General features: G+C 40.9%; 1 protein-coding gene across 4 annotated transcripts in view; it reads right to left on the minus strand.

Moving 5' to 3' along the window:
* The window catches only part of DNAJC13 (DnaJ heat shock protein family (Hsp40) member C13), a 59,596-nt gene that overhangs the window by 6,043 nt on the left and 30,904 nt on the right, over positions 1-22,649 (minus strand). For all 4 annotated transcript variants that reach the window (XR_007245749.1, XM_048510790.1, XM_048510791.1 and 1 more), the window contains 26 exons: positions 21,241-21,394; positions 20,048-20,151; positions 19,793-19,952; positions 19,212-19,274; positions 18,633-18,734; positions 17,565-17,669; positions 16,483-16,685; positions 15,837-15,921; positions 15,587-15,741; positions 15,271-15,316; positions 14,121-14,275; positions 13,735-13,936; positions 11,927-12,042; positions 10,854-10,932; positions 10,098-10,233; positions 8,667-8,851; positions 7,901-7,975; positions 7,440-7,559; positions 6,814-6,993; positions 6,412-6,579; positions 5,374-5,487; positions 4,654-4,770; positions 3,561-3,738; positions 2,861-2,952; positions 1,405-1,504; positions 363-437 (listed from right to left, as the gene is read on the minus strand). Coding sequence is in view for 3 of the 4 variants with exons in the window: in XM_048510790.1 (XP_048366747.1) it covers positions 363-437; positions 1,405-1,504; positions 2,861-2,952; positions 3,561-3,738; positions 4,654-4,770; positions 5,374-5,487; positions 6,412-6,579; positions 6,814-6,993; positions 7,440-7,559; positions 7,901-7,975; positions 8,667-8,851; positions 10,098-10,233; positions 10,854-10,932; positions 11,927-12,042; positions 13,735-13,936; positions 14,121-14,275; positions 15,271-15,316; positions 15,587-15,741; positions 15,837-15,921; positions 16,483-16,685; positions 17,565-17,669; positions 18,633-18,734; positions 19,212-19,274; positions 19,793-19,952; positions 20,048-20,151; positions 21,241-21,394 (3,269 nt within the window). In the remaining variant the exon portion in view is untranslated. The remainder of the gene's footprint in view (positions 1-362; positions 438-1,404; positions 1,505-2,860; positions 2,953-3,560; positions 3,739-4,653; positions 4,771-5,373; positions 5,488-6,411; positions 6,580-6,813; positions 6,994-7,439; positions 7,560-7,900; positions 7,976-8,666; positions 8,852-10,097; positions 10,234-10,853; positions 10,933-11,926; positions 12,043-13,734; positions 13,937-14,120; positions 14,276-15,270; positions 15,317-15,586; positions 15,742-15,836; positions 15,922-16,482; positions 16,686-17,564; positions 17,670-18,632; positions 18,735-19,211; positions 19,275-19,792; positions 19,953-20,047; positions 20,152-21,240; positions 21,395-22,649) is intronic.

Raw genomic sequence — 22,649 nt, forward strand, 5'->3', positions numbered from 1 at the left:
TGGATGCAACAAGAACCATATAATAAATACTAATGACAACAACAGTGCTCCACAACCACTGTGATGTCTTCACATTCTACAGCTTGCCTGGCCAACACACAACTCTTTCTTTCCCTACTCTTTCTTCTTCCATTGATCCTTCTTAATCCCCTACAAGAAGACTGACTCATGAATCCTGAAGGAGGATATGCAATTTAATTTTAGGGACTTTTCCCCTTCTTCATGATTTCCTACCGCCTATGTATTTAGTGTTTTATGAATGCAACTTATTTCTCTCTTCAATTGTTGCTGTTAAACTTAATAGAAGATTTCAATGAACGCTGATTAAAAAGTGTAAGAAAAAGTAACAATCGCCACTGTACCTTTTGCTATCGCTTCCTTAATGATTTTGGTACTAGACGTCAAAGCGTACAGAGTTTCGAGAACAAGCTGCCGACCTGCCAAGATGAAGCAACTCTTAGTAAAGCCCAACATTTAAATCTCCTTATCAGAGAGGAATTCAACACCAGACACAACAAAGCATGGAGCAGACTTGGAGGGCTTCGATTCAAGAAAGGGAGCAAAAAGATTCCATGGAGTTTAGGTCCACAGATGTCCACTTACAATTTGAAATAGTACTTATCACCATTTCTCATTGAGTTAATGCTATGTGTCACTAGATCTGACCTGCAACCTAAGAATCAAAGCTGACACTTTTTGCATAGATTTGGATGTGTTGCATAGCTGAAGCAGTGTTAATGTTTGATGCTGAATTACTGATCAACCCATTTCCCATTGGCCAATAATTCATAACATTTCTTAGGTTGTAATTAGGGTACACATACCCAACAGCTGTGCAGGGATAACACAATCTTGGCGGGTAACAGTAGCAAATGGTGCCCTTCATGCTGCACTCTCCATCATTTGTGATGTCTGCAGCCTCGAGCAGCCCTTTGTTTATAACAAAAGCTATCAGGTTTTAGGCCTCCACCTCTGATGTGAATGCCAAAACTAAGCCCTGAAGCACAAAAATAATAGCGAGTGCTTCTGACCATCAGCAGATCCTGATCTATCATCATCAAATAACTATAATTAGCCCCCCAGATCTGTGATTGGGGTGCAATTCTCTAGGATTACACATCGTGGTTTCTAAAAGGATTTGAATCCAAAAACATTGTTCTGAGAAACTGGGATTGCAATCCTATGTAAACTTACATGGGAACAGGTCCTGCTGACCCTATTTCTCCATAAACATGCACAGACTGGCCTATAAGAATTAAGAGTTGTTTTGCTACTTAATCAAGACAGAAATGCTTGATTTCTGTACTGTTTTCCTTGTTGGTATTTTAAAGAAAATTTTCTAAATTTATTTCTATTGCCGACTGTCCTTTTGTCATTGAGTGGTTCAACATAAACTCCACGTACTTGAAGGCAGTGAATGCAGAAGGGCCAGTAAATTGGAAAGAACCATTGCCTCTGCAATATTGTTAACACACTCTTGGTTACTAGTTACTATATTCACCACCTGTGGAAAAAAGAGGGACAAGATTAACACCAGCTAAGTTTGAATTGGCAGCTTGGACTTCTATAAACTCCTTTGAGACAAGATCTGGGTGGTGTGCCATGCTGTGCAGAATATTCACTGGCCACAGCTGGCTACTTCATCCCTTCTTCTCCCCTATGAACTACTACAGAATTCTTTTGAGGTTCTTCCAATTACCACAGTTAAGGGGCAAGTTCTGTAGGGTAATTCCATGCCCTCGGAACACCCTTCTTCTTGACGCTTGCTTCCCTTTAGCTAACAGCTCAAAACAATGCTCTTTCCCTAGGCTTTTAATGAAGGGGTTCCATATTATGTAGCTTTCTTATGGTCAGCTCCTAGACTGAGGATTGCATTGTTATGCCCCATTTAGTTTTTAATTGCTCATTTTATTGCCATGTTTTATGTACATTGCTTTAATTTGTTCTGAGTTGATTTTGTTTTTTATTGGCTTTACTGTTATTTTCTTTGTTCCACTTTACCGGTTTGGTTGTGAGGCAAGCAGGTGTGGAGATGTGGAATGCACCTTTTCTGAACAGTCATAGGTAACATGTTAAAAAGACTTGGCCAACTATAAATCTCAGTGCTCGGCTCCATTCTTAATATCATTTCCCTTCTTAGCTTTTCTGGTTACATGAATGCTGGTATTAAATGATATTAAATAAAGCAGGCACGGTGCAGTGGTTAAGAGTGGCGAACTCTAATCAGGAGAACAGGGTTCAATTCACTGCTCCTCCACATGAAGCCTGCTGGGTCACCTTGGGCCAGTCACAGTTCTTGTAGAACTTTCTCAGCCCGTGCAGAAGCAGGCAATGGCAAACCACCTTTGAACATCTCTTTAAGAACCTAAGGAAGAGCCTGCTGGATCAGACCAGAGTCCATCTAGTCCAGCACTCTGCTACTTGCAGTGGCCCACCAGATGCCTTTGGGAGCTCACATGCAGGAGGTCAAAGAAATGCTGTTCCTGCTCCAGAGCACCTGGTCTGCTAAGGCAACAGATTCAGTATCTCTTTCCTTGAAAATTCTACAGGGCCACCATAAGCCAGCTGTGACTTGACAGTGCACACATGGACACATTAAATAGACAGCATAGGAACTTATGTCACTGAGAATGTAAAGTTTGTTAGTTATAATAATGGTAATCAAATGAAGAATCTACACACCCCTTTTACGGACAGAACATGAAGGATATAGCAGTGCATACATCACCATATCCAATTCTGAAGTCTCTGGCCATACAGGAAGTGAACTTCACTCTGGCCTACCTACACAATGCACTCAGAAGTCAAGTCTCTAGTCAACACTGTAATACAGTGAGCAACTGTCAACATTTTTTGTTACCTCCAAAGCCAGCTGTTGTACTTGACCAGCTCCGTGGACACGAAGAAGGGAGAATATTAACTTAAAGTGTCCTATGCATTCACACTCTGAACCTATATGAAAAAGGGATGTAACAATACAGATAAATCAACAAAACACATGAGCAAATGAAACAGTATCTTTAAAGATCTATCTAGAAAAGTCTGAAGAATAGCTATCTCAGTGTGATTATATGTATCTTCAGTGATAAGCCTCTCAACTGAATTTGAATGTATACGTCCAAAACCTAAAGTTTTTGGGAGGAGGCAGGGGTCTTCACCCACCGAAGCCCTCTCTACTGGTTTAATAGCCTCAGTACAGATTTTTTAAAATCATCTTTTGGAAGCACCTGCTGCTAGCATGTATAGAAAATTCCTGCGTTTCCTGAATGTAACTGATAGCTGAAGTTACAGGGCAAGATAAGGTCACTCACTGGTATTCAGTGGTTCTGACCCTTGGCATGTTCTTCAGTCCAGTGAACCTACTGATGCTCAGCTTGCTTTCCTGTTCCCAGTCCTCTTGGTCTGTGGTCCAAAGTCTTAGCCTCAACACTGGCCAATAATTCCGACTCATGACTGAAGTAATGTGCTTTCCCCTCTCACTGTCTGTCACTCAGTGTGCCCCATGCTCAGCAAGTGCTTTGTCAGCAAAAGACCAGTGACTTAAGATGAATGTCACTAACCTGGGTTATGTTTTATTACATTCCTCAGAGCCTCCAAAGCCATTTCAACTCTTCTGAGCCTCTCTCCATGTTGGTTAGATTCTACTTTCCCAGTCTGAGTGATAGCCATCAATGTATGAAGGTACTGAGCTTGAGAGCCTATATAATCTAAAAGACTTGCAGCAAACGCTTTCGGAAGCTGCAGGAAAATAATACAATATAGGTCAGAAAATTACCAACTAGCACAGGGGTGTCAAACTCTGGTCTTCCACGTGTCCATGGGCTACAGTTCTCATCAGCCCATGCTGGCAGGGAATCATAGTCAGGAACATCTGGAGGGCCAGAATTTGACACCGCTTAACTAGCTATTAAATATTTAAAATTCAGTGACAAAATCAAATATTGTATCAGGATTGAGTGCTATTCCCCCCCCAAAAAAAAATTTCAATAAACTGATTGTTTTGTGAACAAAATCCTTTGTATCAGATTTTAACTAAATATTTTAAATAGACCAACATACTGTAAGTAGCAGTCAAGGGAATGCTATAAAATGTGGTTTCCATCCCAAATTTCTAAGATTCTGGACAACAATCACAAGGGAACCCCTGACAAGAGAAAATTGAGACATCTCCTGAAACAGGAGCAATGCTAATAAATCAGACTTCATGTTAAGCTACTTAGCTGGAAGTATGTAGAATCAGGCTTGCCTTGCCCTGAACTTCTTCCTCACAACCCCCACCTCCATTTCCCTGCCATTTAAGGACAACATTGCAGCAAGTGTCAAACAGGCTGCGTACAAACTCGCCTGGCAGTGCTGGGTAGCAGAGGATTGTGCCTGGACTTAGGGAAGTAGGCTAGCTGCAAATCAACCGAAACTATGAGCACACAGCGGTCTGTTATGCACATGTGGCAGACTAACTAGGGTTTGTTCAAAACACTGGTTTTTAAGCAAGCCACGCCTGATTGTGCAGCCTGGAATTCAACTGAAAATGCAAGCAGAGATGCTTCAGTCACTGAAAAATACCTCATGTTGATATGTCCCAACTAACTAATAAAAGTTACTTAAAAAACTATTAAAGGTTTCAGTCTACCAGTAGCAAAAGCTGAACCTCACCTCTAGCTGGAATGTGGGGACTTCGTTGTACACTCTAACAAAAATTTCTCCTACAATAAGTTCTTTTGCATGATCGCTGAAGACAAATTCTGACCCGTAACTTTTGTCACAGTCGCCCTTCAGGGGGAAAAAAATTAGGTTAGCTTCTTTACAAACTAAATTACACATATAAATAATACTCTGCTACTTCCTGGATGGGAGAAAGAACATGAACAGACCCAACACAAAAACAGTGGAATCGTTTACATAAATACACAAGCTTTAAAGTTTTAGAATACAGATGTGTTTGCAGCCCCAAGTAGAACAGTAGGCCAATTTCACGTGTCTTTGGCATACAACAGTTAGGATAGAATTTGGCTATGAATTCCAGCTCTCACTTCCTGGACTTATTTGAAGTGAAGGCTGAAAATGTGAACAAAGGGAAATAAAAGGAGAGCCATCCAGTGTTTACAGTGGATATTCTGTCCCTTTCTGCACAACATCTGTAAGTGGTACTGCTTAGAAGTAGGCTTAGAAGTTTTAAGCTGGACCCCCCCTTGTAAATATTTGCTTGCTTATGCTGAGGAAACACAGTAGCCTTGCATGCTTAGAATTCCTGTGTTATAGTGCAATCCTAAATAAAGTTCCTCCAGTAATTTCAATGGGCTTAGACTGAAGGATAGGACTGTGCTGTTCGCCTCTCCCAACAAGACAATCTGACTGTTTTTAAAAGTGTCTCACTCTTTTTATCATGCTTTCCTGCTGAGATTCTAGGAACTCGAGGAGCTCTGCTCTCGTCCGATTGTTCCAAATCAAGTAAGGGCTCTCCGTGTTGCTGTTCAGCATCTTCAGAATCTGGGGGGAAAGGTTAAAGACAAAGAATTCAGTTCAAAACAACTTCCATTTCTTTCCACAGGTGCTTCCTTCAGGCATCTTGATACCTCCTTATCACTGCTTCAGGAACACTGCAGACCATCTGGCTCTCTCACACCCCCCCATCTGGCCTTTAATCTTTAACACAAGTCTATGCTTTTCTGCATTTAAAGATCTGGCACTGATTTGGGTTGACGCCATCAAGTTCCAGCGCCCACAGAAGCTTCTGCTTCGCAGCTGTTGTATGCATCAAGCTGTTGCGAATACTGTTTCACTACGTGTCAGTTCTCCATATTTGTTTTCTTCCACGCTACCAGTGCCCTTCAGATCTGGTCAAACTAGGAACTGAGAGAGGCAGGTTCAAATCCCCCCTCAGCTATGAAGCGCACCAGGTGGTCTTGTGCTAGTTGTTCTCATTCAGCCTGATCTAGCTCAAAAGGTTGCTATGAGGATGAAACTGAGTGGGAGAATCATGTAAGCAAGGACTGAAGTATTCACAGTGGCTATACAGAACATGAACATGGTAGGAACCACGTAGAGTACTCAAACTCTCAAAGTTACCTTTAGTAGCTTTAACATGGACTCTGAACTGTGTGATAGCCATGAGTACTAGAGATAATACTTCTGTTAATCCACCAGCCCAGAAGAAAAAAATGCTGAGCTATAAATTACCAGAAGAAATCTACAGATCTCTACCACACTCCCATTTCTTTAAAAGTTCCATTAGTTGTCATACCGAGAAATGAAGGTTCTCACAAATGCTTGACAAATATTCCCCGCTTCCAGTGAATCAATGACTGCATTGTAATTAATCAGTCCAGTAAGGGTTCATACACTCTTCAGTAATCCTAACCACTGAAGTAAAACAGACAAGAGTTCATAAGAACATTAAAAGCCGATGAGTACCTCAGTGGGACCAACCACTGCCAGATTTCTTGCAACATAAGGAGTAAGCATGCTTGCAAGACTTTTTCTGATGGTTGGGTTTTCAGGTGTAGCTTGTTCTCCAGGAAGATATCCTCCAAGACGGCTCAAAGCAAGGAGGCCAAGTTTGGCAAGGCTATTGGCGACTTCCTGTTAATAGAAAACAGTGATGCAATCCTACACTTACGTCACTTGAGTTGTAACATATATATAACTTCTGTTTTCAAAGAACTGCAGTCTATTTGGACTTGCACACAATATGCATAAGCAAACTTAATTCATCTCGAAAATACTGCTTAAGCTGTATAAGCAAGGTTATTCAGGATACATGGCGCCATATCTTCCGTTCTTTTTCACCACCCATTAAGAGTTCTCTAATATTACCTGTTGATTGGAATCTTCACTCTTCTGAATACCACTCTCTTCCAGTGTGTAATCATAGTTGAAGAGGTAACCAAGTAAATACCATAGAACTCCAGCTCCAAAGAGATGTGTCTGTAGTAAGTAATCCACAGCAAACGAGCTGACACATTCTACTCCCAGGGAAGCCACACGTGGAATGTTCTAAAGCAGGAGGGGAAATTAATAGCTTTGAATGATGAATGATCAATGCTGAAGGCAAATGATTTCAGTATGAACTGCACAGATTGCAACAGTGAGATATGATCCTAAGAATACACAGATCTTGCCTTTAGGTTTTTTTTAATGCAGTATGCTAACAAAGTCATGCTGGATTGTAGTACAGGTGAATAAATTAACTCATAAGATTTAATATCAGCAGCTTCTGCAAAATACAGCTCTGCCACATGTGCGAAAAACAAAAGTATCTTCTACATATCCAGGCAAGATGACACCTAATTTGAATCAGAGTTCTGACAGGAAGCAATGGTTATAATCTGTTGGCGCGAATATTTAATAAGCATTTGAGGTCCTATTCCTCAAATTCTATTCTCAGCGCACAGACTGGAAGCAAGGAACAGTGCCAACACAGAAGCCTCAGAGGAGCTTACTTTGCCATAATACAGCACTCGACAGAGGTCCTTGATGATATTTGGCATTTCGGTTATTTTCTCTCTGCAATCTTCAAACTGAGCTGCCACGCTGTAACACTTACTTATATGGCCACACACCTAAGAAGAGAACAGAAACTTTTGTAACCCACAAGGAATTTCAGTTCACTATGTATCACTGCAGATAGCAAATCCACCTTCCCAAAAAGTGCAAAAGCAAGGTAGATTTGCTGAAGGCTTGCCACCCAATACCCTCAGGAAGAATTAATATTATGCCTTCATGAAAACAACTATAATTCCCATTTGATGAACAACTGATCCTTAGACAGCCATAAACTCAGTGGCACCCAACAGATCTATGAGCTTGTACATATAAGAATGTGGACTCCCAAATACAGGTTCCATTTCAGTTCATACACCACAGGTCACATCTTTCATGACAAGGATTCTTTCACACTTACCTGGACTGACATATCATCTGGTTTACTGGAGCGCGTCAGCACCGCAACACATCGATTAAATGCCTCTTGCAAAACCTGTGGGGACAGACATTCCTTTAGCAGGTTGCCAGTATCTAAATCTATTGAGGCCACTTTATCGCACACCAAAGATTTTCTTCAATCTTAAAATACTGTTCTAAAGCCACAATGCTCAATTTGTACTTCAAAAGACTATTTGATGTGACAATGTACATGACCAAGTTTACCCAAATATATTTTTGATGAACCATGAAAACCCTAGGGTTTTCTTCCCCCTCGTTTTGTATATTCATTGTATTTACTCTATTCAGATGTATTTTTAACTAGAAGCCAAAGAAAAACAGTCACTGGCTATAGAACAGCAGGTTCAATTGTTGTGAACCACAGTAACGATTAACTGAAGTTATACAGAACAATTAATATTAAATATTTCCAAGCAGCACCTTTATTGTTTCTAGTATGTTGCAAATTAGAGGCTCATTTTATGTACAATAGTCCTCACTCAGTTATTTTTGTAGCAAGTTATTTCCTTACTCTTTGAGCAAACCCCCCCAAATTGGTTGCACAAGTACTTGGGCCTGCTTGTCACATATATGGCTAACAAGCTGGAAGAAAGCATTGTTTCCAGAGAGCTTCCATAAGTCATAAAAGTGCAAACATTTTAACCACAAAAATTTCATCCATCTCTCCTTCTGTAATGGCCAAATGAAGCATTTGCTCATAGAGCAAAACCTTAGCTATGGCCTACCTCTATTCCATTCTCTCTTCTGAGCTCTTCTGCATTAAGTGCTGAACAATTGACAGTGTAGAAAGCTAGTTCAGTCGCAGAAGGCAACAGAGGAGATTCCTTGGAGAACAAGAGGTCATCTGAAGTTTCTAGGGTGATGGTCTTGATCAGCATAGGATAGCCTGCATATTTGTAGGGCTTCAGCTCTGGAAGGAGAAAAAGCCAGAAATCAACATTCACATTTGAATCCATCTGCAACAAACTTCCAAACTATTATCGCATGGCTCTTTTGTTAGTATGGAGGACAAAAACACAAATCATCTTCACCTAACCAAAGGAGGCTAAAGATACTGATAACAAGCTCAGAAACAGAGACTAAATGACATAAATTACCACTGGTCTATTACTGGTCTATCAACAAACAAGAAAGGGAAGCAGCCACAAGGCATTAGATGCTCAGCAAATATCTGGCCCAAGTTCTTTCATGATGTGCAAACAGTTATTCAGCTTCATGCTCCTCCCTCATCCCACCCGCAAGTGGCTCCTCACATTGTTTCAGGCAATACTGAAGATATTTCTCAAGCAGCACCTGGGTAAAAGGGCCTCCTTTGGAAAAGAGGGCCCTGAACCACACTGGGTCTTGCCACTTAACTTTAGGCACCGGGATCCCCACTTTCTGGTGAATTCTGAGTTTCCTATCAATAACATGTTTTCCTTTCAGACTGATGCCTGCACTTCTACTCTTCAACACCAGGTAAGTACAGAGGAACAAGCGTTTATTGCGTCTGAAGAGATACAGAGGTACAAGCATTTATTACATCTGTATTCAGTTTAAGATACATCCGTTTAAAGCTGAATAGTAATGCATCCAACTATACCGGGCAGCCCCATCCACGAGCAAGATGCCCAGTCACAGCGCCAGAGATGTGTATAGCTGCCACCTCCAAAAAGGCTTCCCAGTGACACGGAGAAGTCAAAAAGCCTCCCTTCCACCAAGAAGCCTCAATGGGTCACACTGGATTTATGCCGGCAGCAGGCCTGGGATGCTGGGACGACATTCAGCAGCCAGTGCCGGTGGGGGTGGGGCGGTGGCAGCCACACGCCAGTGAGATTGTCCCTCCACCAGGGTAAATTCCCGGGGTGTGTGTGTGCGCAAATCTGCCAGTGCAGTGGCGCATCACTTTCTGGAGTGCATTTGGTTGGAGCCCCAAATCTCTTGCCATGGAACATAAAACAAAGCTCTACCAATTGTTCATGATTTTGCTTATCTGCTGCTTCTCACTCAAACCTAGAGCTCTGGCTGTAGTCTTCCATTACGTGGGAGAAGAGGGCAACATTTATCATATTTTACAATACCACATCCTTGTTTCTGCTGGGCAACTATTGATTTTCAATATGCTCAATAACATATGGAGATAGATAGATATATACTCAAAAGTCAAATATGATTACCTTCTTTGTGTCTGTTGAAGAGGATGCTTTGGGCTTTCAGAATCAAAATTATATTTTCAGGATCTGGACCATTCACTACTTTGGCTGATTTTGTACATAAAAACTCATAAGCTTTATTCACTTTTTCAAACATATCCTGCAGATGAAGTGCATTATGGAGAAGTATATATGAATCTAATCTCAAAATAGAATTGCTAATGCTGCAAAAGAAACAAGTTTAAAGAGATGCTTTTCTTCTATGTAGGCTTCAGGAAAACAGTTTCAATTTGAAGGTCACTTCAACATTTTGCTGATTTATGCATTAGGTTGTTTTGGAAAATCAGTGGGCACATTATTTGGAATAGTATACAAACATAGAAAGTGTACTAATTCATTATTTTAAATACTTAGAAAAGAATGTATGTGTTGAATCTAGACTGAGAAGGTGCCTGATAAGCCATCCAGTCCAATTCCTGGACCCATACTGGATATCTACAGCTATTCCCAACAGTTGGCTATCACAGTCGTATAAATAACAGCTTTCCAAAACACTCTGCTGCATTTTGATGATGGCACTCATGTGCACAGGCTACCTCAATCATACAAGCTAGTCAAATACATCAGCACATGCCAAGGAATGTAGACATAACAATCTCTTCCTGCCATTGAAGGAAACTGAGATGATCCTTGCAGGTAGGAAAGTTTTACGGAAGGCATGCAGATCTTATAAGTAATCCCTGGAGCAGCACATGTTCCCTACATACGTGTATCACTTACTCGACCTTCTGGATTCTTGTCAGGGTGATATTTCTGAGCCAATCTGAAATATGCTTTCCTGATCTTGCTCTCATCATGCCTGTTGAGTACAGAAAGGATTTGGTTACCTGTATGCTCCGTTAGCCAGGGAGAAAAAAAATGATCTAGCAAGTTACACCTACTTAACCAATGCTGTTCGTCTATCTAGACTATTTATATGCCACCTCTGAACAGGTCCACAAGGCAGCATACAATTGGAACAACATAACCATATAAAAACAGGCCATTGGACATAATCAGCATAAAAACTATCCCTAAAGCAGATCATAAAAAAAACAGTAAGCTGAATTGCCTAACTAAAAGCCTGGGGAAAAAGATGTGTTTGGAAATGGTGCCTAAAAGAATATACAGTAGGTGCAAGGTGAGGGTTCAGGGGAAGTGTTCCTGAGGTGAGGAACCACCATGAAAATTGCCCTGTGGAGGCAATAGTTGCGAGTCTAGAAGCCAGCATGTTGAACTGCAGGTTTCAGCCCTTCTTCCAGGCATTTTTGATGTAACAGCTAACTTGCTGTGGATATGATGCACAATATATAAATGTTTCTTATTTAACTTATCAGAGGCAGCAGCCATAATGGCATAATGAGAGGAATCTTAGTGGGTTGCATCCAACACACACATTCCAAAGACTCTAAACTTATCCAATTAATTCTGCATTTCAAAAGAGTACAGTCCTCTTCCATTGCAGAAGCTACAACTGTAGAGCCAACATTATTTGAGTCTGCCCACAGGATTCCCCTTCCCTCTCCTATGCTACTTTTTCCTTTTGGTAAATTACCTGCACTTCTGAATCTGAACACTTCTGAACACAGAGTCAAATCACTGGGCCAGGATATTCCCAAACAGAGTGTGCTCTAATACCAAATAGCTACATCACCGGTGCTACCTAAAATTTGTTAGCCACAACATGATTCATTAGTTTCCCTAAGTGAAGGAATAGCTATGGTCAACTAAGCAAATAAGATGCAACAGAAGGAACTATAATTTTCTTTTTAGGCACCAGTTCTACTTGTAATGAGGAACTTATGACAACTTACTGCCCTTGTCCTTTTGGAAGATGGAGGACTTCGTAAGCATCATCTATTGACATTGTAGGCGGCTTCTTCTCTACCTCCTTCTTCCAAGCATCCAGGGTATCTTTCAATAGTTTAACCTATAAGAGAAAAGACAGAATTCCTAATGAGATTTTTTGCACCTCCACTCAGTAACCTACTTGGCCCTGTATTAGAAAGTCTGCAGGACACTTACATTTCTTACCACTTGAACACTGACTCAAGCAAATGGGAATGAACTCTTCATCAACTAGCTTAAATCTAATAGTTTTCATCAGTGTGGGATTTGTTGTGTGGCGCCCCCCAAGATGCAGTCTTATTGTCCATGCTATTCAATCTTTATGTAAAGCTCCTAGGATAAATCGTTTGAAGATTTGGAACTGGATCCCATCAGTATGCTGATGACACCCAACTCTTTATTTTTCCAACCAAATCTCCTGGGCATCCAGGAGCGGTCGTGAGTCATTCCCTGACTGCTATGGTCAAATGGCTGAGAGAGAAGATATGGAAACTGAATCTCAACAAGACAGAGGCTATGCTGGTTAGGAAGCCTGAGGGCAATGTGCGTTCTACTTTTGAAGGGGTTCAGCTGACCCCTGCTGACTTAAACTTGCTGGGGGTGGTGGTGGTGGTTATACAAGTCCAGTATTGCTGCCACAGAAACGAATTAATGCTGCTACAGAAACTACTTCTGTCCAACTTAATTTAAAGCCTGTAAAATGGCCTTCTAACCTTGTCTCAGCCAATCTATCCACCTGGAACCACACCATGTTAAACACAGAGACTGGATTACAGAAGTGTACTCTATATGCATCTCCCATGAAAATCAACTCAGAAACTCCAGTTAGTACAGAATGCCACAGCTTGGTTATGATCAGGAACTAGGCAATGCACGATCAGACCAGTTCTGCAAAAATCCCATCAGCTGCCCGCTGCTGAAGAGATTCAATTTAAGGTACTGGCCATCACATGCAAAGCTCTTCAAAGTTGGCCCTTCTATCTGTAGCCTCCCCTCCTCTTCTATGCCCCACCACAACACCTTTGTTCACCTGAACAGGGCCTTCTACAAGTGACCCTGCAAAACGGGCAAGCTCAAACAACTGCCCATAGATTTGCATTCCTTGCTGATGGCCTCCACCCTATGCAATGGTCTGCCTGAGATAGTCAGGAAGCACACACACTTACAGCTTTCCACAAAATATGCATAACTGAATTATTTATAATTATTTATAAAGGAATAGCACTGCATTGTAACAGAATGATTCAAGAGGACATTCTGACAGAGGGAATGGGACTGTTGTTCATACTACTAATATGCATTATCTGCTGCTATATGTTTTTATCTCTCACTACATTTTATGTCTCCTTATGTGATACCATTTCTTGCACTGGTTAATATGCCATTGTTATGACTTATATCAGATTTCTGCAATCCTAGTCCTATTACATTGTTTATTAGATGTCTCCTCATCCCATGACCAGCATTATGTAATCCAACTTTGGTCTCAGTGAGAAAGACAGACCATAAATAACATATAAGTAATAAATATCTGAAGAAGTGAGCTGTGTCTGACAGAAATGTTGATAATGCTACTGGACTCTTGCTCTTTTCTACTGCTAAAAATAATAAATAGATTTAAGTCAGGCTTGTCAAGATCACAGCCTCTGAGGCATATTCAGCAAGCAAGACAAATGATCATGGTTTTTACCATTATTGACCTATTCCTCTCCCCATTGCCCCTAAATTCTACAGTGCTACAAATAAAAGAGGTTTTTTTTAAAAAGTGACTTACGGGATCTTTAATTGGCCAGTCAGGAAACCGCAGTTTATCACAAAGATGTCTGAGGTAATAAATGTTACAAAACAGCTCATTCTCCAGTTGAGGGTAGTTGATTACTGGGATTGGGCAATATTGATAAAGTGCTCTTGTATTACTTTGAAGACGAGGCGTGAAGTCAGCAAGATGGGCAGCAATTTTCTCTATCATGAGGCGCCTGCGAATTGTAAAAGGAATCTTCAATCAAACAGATGCTAAAAGGTCTTTCAGATAACTGACAAGCACTTGATTGAATCTACTTCTTTGAGGCAAACCACAAAGCCATCGGGATGATTCAGAGCACAACCAGCGAAGTAACCGGAAATATGCTTCTTTTAGTGTGAAGTATAGAAGTTAGTTACCTCATTTCATTACTCCAAATAGCTTCTGGAGTGTCAAATTCACCTAAAAATATTTCAGAAAACTTCTCTGGTTCATAGTTTTCTAAGTAGCACACCATGGCTTCAGGCAGGATGTGTCCAAGAATACTCCTCTGAACGATATCTTGCCCTTTTGTCTAAAGTACAAAACAGAAGAAATAATCTAAATGGTATCTGCAAGTCAAGTAACAAAATTTACATACCTAATATAACTATTAACCTGTGCAAGTCACTATTAATCATTTGGAACTTCAAACACCTAAGAATAGTAAATTATTCTCCGCCACTCTTGATATAGTGTGATGCATCCAACTGTGCATTTTAATGGTTCATCCCCCACCCATCAAAACTAACTCCACAATGGAAGGCCTGGCATAAATATGTGACTAACACACATACTTCCAAGTCACAGAATTCAAATAAGGAATGAAGTTTGCTCTAATTCTTGTTCTGTCAGCCATAATTAACATTGATTTCTCTGATGTCAGGTTCCACTTTGAAAGACAGACTTACAACCCCATTCAAGGGGGAGACGAATCCACAGCTGGAAGAGGTGTTTGGCTGTAAGCCAGCAAACTTGCCCTCCCTGAGGCATTTGCCCCAGCACAGAGGAAGATTTGCTGGCAGGTCGCCACAGCTGCCCTCCACAGCGGTCAACTGCGCTGCAGTGTCCCATACCAGAGCTCCTGCACCACCCTCAGTGGTGGAAGTCCAGAGACGTGGCCAGGGGAAGAGCTGAAACTAGTCGGCTAGCACCCAGCAGTTGCCTCAACAATGCTGGTGTCTGGGGCTTTGGACTTAAGCCACCTTTTGGTGGCAAAGTCCTTAAGCCCAATGGGGACTTTCTGGCAGCAGAGAGGCTTTGTTGTGTTATTTGCCTTCTCATGCCACCAGAAAGCCCTAATAGAAAAGAAGGGCAGAGTGGCTGCAGCATCGTCTCTTGGTGCCTGGCCCTTTGGATAGGGCTGCTCGAGATGTCGGTGGATTTTTAAACAAAATTTATAACCCACTTTCTTCCATTACGAGGATAACATGCCAGCAACAAGCAAAAGTTCTAATAGCTTAAACTGTATACACTTGTTAAACAGAAGTTTGAAGGGACGTTACACATTTGTTTGGTACTGCTGCTTACCTCTTCAGATTTGAAAGCCTGCTTTGAATGTGTATACTTCAGAAACCTAGAAGTCAAATTAAAGCACTTAGTTAGCCACCTAAAATTAACATATTTGGATGATTTCCCACCTGCTTTAACCCTTAGTCCTTGGATTCTCCCCAGAGATTTATCAAGAGTCACATTCCTTCTGAGGCTTCTTCTCAAAGTACCCCTCTTTTTCTCTACCTTCTGCTCAATATAGCCTTGATAATTTACTGTACAAGCATATAGGGAAGGGGTTTTAAACCATTCTAGTCTTTCCAACCTCACATGAATAGATTCTTTGAGTTCCCACCTTGCAACAGGGAGTACATTGGAACCAGTGTACATCATGATGAAAAAGAACACTCCACTGAGGTATAGACGAGGTAACTGCGGGTTGTCTTGCATGATGTAGAACAGCAATATGGCCACTTTCTCAACAAGGATGGGGTCAAAAGTCAGCAACAGCTGAAATGAAATAAAACTTACACTATTTGAACCATACAGTCCAACTTAATTTACTGCCCTATTATCAGTAGCCCTATTATTATTAGTCAGTTTACCTGAATGATATGGGGAAGACAAGTGCTGTCTGAAAGCAGTCTCTTCACTCTAGGCAGAGGTCTTATGATGGCATTGTCCTGATCTCTAAAATGACAGGGTTTTTTAAATTAATAGGCATATTATATATCATCCAATATACACAGTGATATACTTCAAGTGTTTTCCAACCATTTCCTGTTTTACAATCATCATTTCTTCTTCCAGTTCTGCCCCATAGTCAACTTCAGACACCGCCCTGAGCCCTCTTGGGATAGGGTGGTATATAAGCCTAATTAATAGATAAATAAATAAAACTTTACCATTGATTTGTTTATTGTGATGCATGGTGTATCTGCTGCTTCAGATCGTCACAGATTTCCCTTTCACAAGTTTCCATAACAGTGGTGTTACACATGTGCTTCTATCTTTGGGTAGCAGCAGTATACTGGCCCAGTTAACCTATATTTGTAAATCTGTGCATGATGGAGGCATGTGCATAAAATCATTCCCCAAGAGGGAACACTAGCTGTAGCAATATAGGATAGGATAGGATAGGATATTTAATTTATATACCGCCCTCCCCCGGAGGTCTCAGGGCGGTGTACAACATAATAGGAATAACAATAACATGATAAATATAGAAGAGTCTTCCAGATGGCATCTTACCTACTAGGAAAATAGCTACACATTGTGACCAGCATGTTGAGAATAAGCGTAGCAAGATCCGTCTCATTCAGTACAGCCTGTCCGGTGGCAAGGAGGCACCACTTCAGCTGAGGGATGACCTGCAGTGGGCGCCACCCATCCATGCCCTGGGCCCAACAACGTGTTTTCGACGTCAGCTTCCCTTTGGTCCACAAATCCTGCATCTAAGTTAGAGGTTGATTGTGACACTGAACAACATGAGAAATGATGGTTACGAGCAGCTAAGCCAAGCTGCAGAGCATAATGAAAGCCCCCTGCTCACTATTCCCAAATCAGCCCAGTCACAGTATATGGAGCAAGCCCCGCCCACTCCACCTAAATCAGCTGTTCCAGAGACACCAGCTAGTACAACTTTAGTTAACTTGATTCAGGACTGCTCTCTTTCACAGCTCCAAAAAACAATGACCAGTGAAAGGAATGCCTGTCCAAGGTGGGAAAAACTGATTGGGTACAACTCTGTGCTAACGAATGTTTTGTGACTGGCCCTAACAGCAATCAACTGAAAAGTCAGTGAACCAAGACTGTATACAATAAACATAATTACACTCAAAGCAGCTAGTGCAAAAGCTGTGTCACTCAAAACACAATGTAATGTTTTAATTAGACTCTCTGATCTTATATTATTCGCAAATAGTTGGGGAACCATACAGTATCATGAGAGTAGGTATCAATATAACATGAGTATATCAATGAGTTCCTCATATACAGTCATAAAAACAAGAACCAACATATAGACCCTAAAGTATACATAGGTCAAAAAGAACCACAGAGCTAGTTGGCATCCGGATAAATGCCTGACCTCATCAATACTTCAAGGCTCGTGGTAGATATTCAGCACTCACTAGTTTCTCTCAAAGACAGAAAGGCTTTAGCCCCAAACCTCAAAGGGGGCAATGTCTCATTTAGTCATTCTGCACTGCAGACTGCCACAAAATGTCTAAAAAATCTCACTGTCCTTTCATGTTAATTACCCACTAACAATATGATGGGACCTTCCTGGAAAGTGCAATGCCAACTCTCTTGCAACTGTATAATAAAGTTACCTCATGAAAGCTGTAAGGACCACTTCTCTCTTTGTCCGCATTGCCAAAATACCACTCTTTCTCACTCTCTCTCTTCATATCAGGTGATGCTTCAATTACATTGCTCTAAGAAAAATACCAAACAACCCAGATCATTACATTAATCCAACAAGGAATGACAGATTTTCAATTTGAAGATTAATGTTCAACAAGCTTGTAAATGTATATTTTCCAATCACACACAACTTTAAGATACTGACACCAAAGTATCAGAAGTCTTTCATATCAGAGAGTTCAGGAGATGTCGCACTGAAGATGCACGGTCTCAAATGTGCTGGCCGCACACCAAGAACAAAGAAATTTTTTCCCAGCAACACAAATACCCCCCTCTGCAAAATCCTAAAATGTGCTAAGGCTAAGATTAGGCATGTCACCTAGAGGATCTGGGACCTAGGTTACATTGCAATAAAGGTATTCAGAACCATCCCATACTGGACCATCCTGGCAGACTTAATCCCTTTTGGACAAATGACAAGCCAATTTAGACTAGACTGGGTATTTGTCATGGGAGTTCAGAGCCATTACCAGGTGTTTAATGGCAATGGGATACAGCCTCTGGCATCAGAGGTGGGGATTTATATAGGATTGGAAACATCCATTTGTCAGCCTTAGAAAGGAGGCTATTTTGATCCAACTCCATTTAGCACAAATATCTGTACATTTGAGATTTTTCCTTGTCTTCAATTTTCAGGGAAATTGAGTCTACAAGAAATTGAGTAGGGGGTTAAGATTCCTTCTGCTTCTTGTTACCATAAGGAACTCTACACAGGCTCTGAGGAATCAGCTGCAGTCTACGTAACATGTTTAGCTTAGTTCAGTGGCATTTCTTTTCATTTGAATATTTGCTGTGAGCTTTTCCATATTTTTTTTCAATTTAGCCTCCCCGCCGCCTTTTTTAAAATTCAACCACATTTTCCCTCTAGCTTTCTCCTTTTTACAAGAACCCCTTTTTCTAAAAAGGACAGGGTTTTTTTTGTTTCACTTAATACAATCTACATAATGATGGGTAAGAAGCTACAGATCTCATACTTGCAATGGCACTGTAGCCCTGCTTGTGTGAAGGTGAGCCAGAGTGAGGAGATCCACAAGGATTCGGATACCATTTGAATCCATGAGCTCCTTGACATTTTTCTGTAAGAAATTAAAACACCATTATTGCAAACGGAATAGGTCAAAAACCATGTTTTAAATATTTTATTTCACTTACAAATAAAGTAACACCCCCAGAAAGTCAGCCAAAAGCCTGCAATTGCATAAGTTTTGTAGCATTCCTTTCCTTCCTGCTTCTCTAATTACAGCAAAAGTTCTCTGCTAGATCAAGGGAAAGAATTTAAAAAATCATCCCGAACAGTTTATTGCAGGAAGGGGCTAAATGATATTGCACTAAACAATATCAGCACAGAAGAGACTGATATTCCACACTGTACTGGAGAGATCTGCTGGGTGACCCTGGCCCAGTCACACACTTTCAGCTCAGACTAATATAACTCACAGGGTGGCGATTGTGACAATAAAACAGAGGAGGGAGAAATGGTGTTGTAAGCTGCCCCCCACCCCCCCCGGAGAAAACAGGATTAATAAAAGGCAGTACAATGTAAGATGGATTACCTTGTTGAGAATGAGCTTGTTAAGGAACAGTATCAGTCGGTCCCGCTCAAGTCTGTCAGTGCTCTGTAGAAAAAGATGGAAAATTATTTTTAATGAGAACAAGCTAAAGTACTGTGCTACAATACTATCACGCCTTTTCATTCATTCATTCATTCGTTCGTTCGTTCGTTCGTTCGTTCAAATCATGCATTAGCAGACTGGTTAAAGACACCATTATCCTATCGTTTCCAACTTTGTTAGGAGGGATGGGTATGACTTGATTGATCCGGGCCCCTGCTGGAGGGTGGGGGTGGCTCCCTTGGCTGGCCCTAGAATGGCACTGGGATGGGGAGGGTGCCTGGACTGGCGAACCTACAGCAGTGTTGCATCAGCTGGCTTGTGGGTCTATCAAGCCCTCTCAAGGGACCGAATCCATCCCCTGGGTCACATGTTTGAACCCCTGCTCTACAACATACATAGAAAGAAAAAAATTCAGGAGGCAGCAGAGACAAGTCCTAAGAAGCTGCTTGCTCAATATCCAGAAGTGTCATGTTTGTCTTCCCTGCTTCCCAACAACTGAATGTTAACTGAAAAATGCTTACCCTTTCCAACATCCCAACAATATATCTGGTGTCACCAAACGGGCCTATTTCTTCATAGCATCTGCCATAAACAATGGCCAAGGCTTGCAAGCAGAGACATTTCATATTTATTTTAGGAGTTAGCAGGAAACGGTGGTACAATTCATTGAAAAATTCATACCTGTAGAAAGTTAACAAGAGAAAAAGTGTTTAAAGCCCAACAAATCACATGAAGAGACTGAAAAACAGAACATTAGGATCATAACAGCTGCTCACGATTTTTTTATTGCTCCAGTTTCTTCACTTTCATCTTCTTCCAGCAGCAATCTCAGGTAATAATCTCCTATTTTTATTTCTTCTGAGAGGCATTCATACTTTACCTTTTGCATAGAAAAAAAAGTAAGCAGAAGTTTCCTATATTATTGCTAAGTAGTTAAAGTTGGGTTCCTAGAAATGCAGTGCCTGACTGATAAAATCTCAGAAGTATCGTATTGTAGTTCTGATAATTAAACTGGCCCTTCCTCTTTGTATCTACTAGGTTACATTAACAATTTAACAGAAGAAAATTATTATTTTTTCCAACAAATCTGCCTGTTAAGTCATATCTGACTTATGGTAACCCCTTATAGGTTTTTCAAGGCAAGAAACATTCAGGGGGGGTTTGCCATTGCCTGCCTCCACATCAGGACCAAAAGAGACTTCATTTAATAAAGTTTCAATGACCTATTGCAAATGTGAAAGGTCCCCCATTTCTCCCATTTGTTTCAGGCTATGTGGCACCTCTGAAACTAAAGGAGGAGCCGTTTCTCTGATAAGTGTTCTGCTCAAGAAAAATGTCTAAACCCTGCATATAACCAACATCCCCTAACATCACATTGAAGAGCCTATATTTAACAAGTATTATTTGTTAGGAATCCACTCAAAGTCTTGCAAATACTTCGCCATTCAGTCAAGATTAAAGACTAGTCAAGATTAAAGACTGTGTTATGTTCTCTTTTTAAGTACATGCTGAGAGACAGAGAATTCTAATCAATTTGTGATTAAGAATATGAAACCAGGTGGTACATATATCTACATTAATACAGGAACACCTTTTTAAAATCTGCAGATGTTTAACCATTATGAAGCAGAAGCTTGCCAAGGATTTAAGAAACACACTGGAAATTTTGACACCATATTTTCAGAAGTTGTTTGCAATGGATGCTAAAATTTTACTTACATGAATCTGTTTGGTTTGTAAGTGTTTGCACTGCCCTCCCTACCCTGGAGTAATTAATCATACAAATAATGGCAACATGCTACAATATACAACCATGCACTGAAATGTAACTATAAAGGGTACTTTTTTTTAAAAAGAAGCTACTTCCACTCTATGTGTACATACTATAATGCTATAGTACTAATACAGGTACATTCAAATTAATGACAATTTTTGAGTTTGCAGGAAACAAATGTTATCTAAGACATACCTCAAATTCATGGTGATTCCATGAGATGACATTAGCGCTGCCAAGTTCTCTATCGATCTGAAATGCCCGCATTTCAGACTCCAGGGTGTCTCTCAATTCTTCCCGGGTTTTGAAATTCCAAATCAGGTTGGATCTAGCATGATCTTGAAGAAATCTATGCAAGGATATGGAAAGCATATTTCATGTAGTATTGTGATACTGGCAGACACTTTCCACTACTGTTTCGTATCAGTATTTAGGAGGGCATTTTTACAAAGAAACTGGAACCACAGTATAATAGATCAGCTGAAAAGGATAAGAATAGGACTGCAGTCTATCTCTTAACTAAAAGCCCAAGCAACTGCGTGATTTACTGAGGGGCTAAAGATGATGATGATGAGGAGTAGTTTTGGATTTATATCCCCCCTTTCTCTCCTGTAAGGAGACTCAAAGAGGTTTATACTCTCCTTGCCCTTCCCCCCTCACAACAAACACCCTGTGATGTGGGTGGGGCTGAGAGAGCTTAGAAGAGCTGTGAATAGCCCAAGGTCACCCAGCTGACATGTGTTGGAGTGCACAGGTTAATCTGAATTCTCCAGATAAGCCTCCACAGCTCAAGCGGCAGAGCGGGGAATCAAACCCGGTTCCTCCAGATTAGAGCACACCTGCTTTTTAAAATTATTACTTAAGTTCAAAACATTACATCAATATATCAATGTCATCTATAAAAAGTGGAAAAATGTATATATGTAGTTACCATGAACATATGAAGCAATACATTTGTTTCTATACTTTTTGATAGAAATAGTTCAACTAAAATAAAAATCCATTTCTGACTACTTGGTAATTCACCCAAGAAAATAAGAGAAAGAAAGATAAAAAGAGACTATGTAGGAGATATATTACCCACATTATTTTACCTGCTCTTAACCACTACGCCACTGTTGCTCCCAGAAGAAAAGGGAGAAAGCTAGAGTGACAGTGGAGAGACAATGGATACAGGCTACAGCACATTTTAAAGCTTCTTCTATGGCACAAATGTATCCACACAGTACAGACCTGCAAAATCCTTCAAAGTGGTCAGGATCCTTTAGGTATCTAATCTCCGGAAGAGGCAGACTGCCCACTGCAACCATTTTGTGGATAGACTCTCTCACGTCCATTCTAACTTGGCCTCTACATTAGCAGTGACAGGGGCAGATGGCTCCAGGGAGCTGGACTGTCCAGGTCTATGGGATACCTTTCAGCTTGTTCAGTCTCAGGATGTGGCTGGATTCTTAGAAGTTTGAGACCTACCCCTGCTTGCAAAATCCTTTGCCCTTTCTAGCTGCTTACATCTGTTGAGGGATGGGTTAAATCCAAAATACAGCATATGTCTCTCTGAGATGGGGCAGTCTCCCAGCCAATAAGTGGACAGTGGTGTGTGGACA

The sequence above is a fragment of the Sphaerodactylus townsendi genome, linkage group LG11 (genome assembly GCF_021028975.2).
Source record: "Sphaerodactylus townsendi isolate TG3544 linkage group LG11, MPM_Stown_v2.3, whole genome shotgun sequence".
NCBI lineage: Eukaryota > Metazoa > Chordata > Lepidosauria > Squamata > Sphaerodactylidae > Sphaerodactylus > Sphaerodactylus townsendi.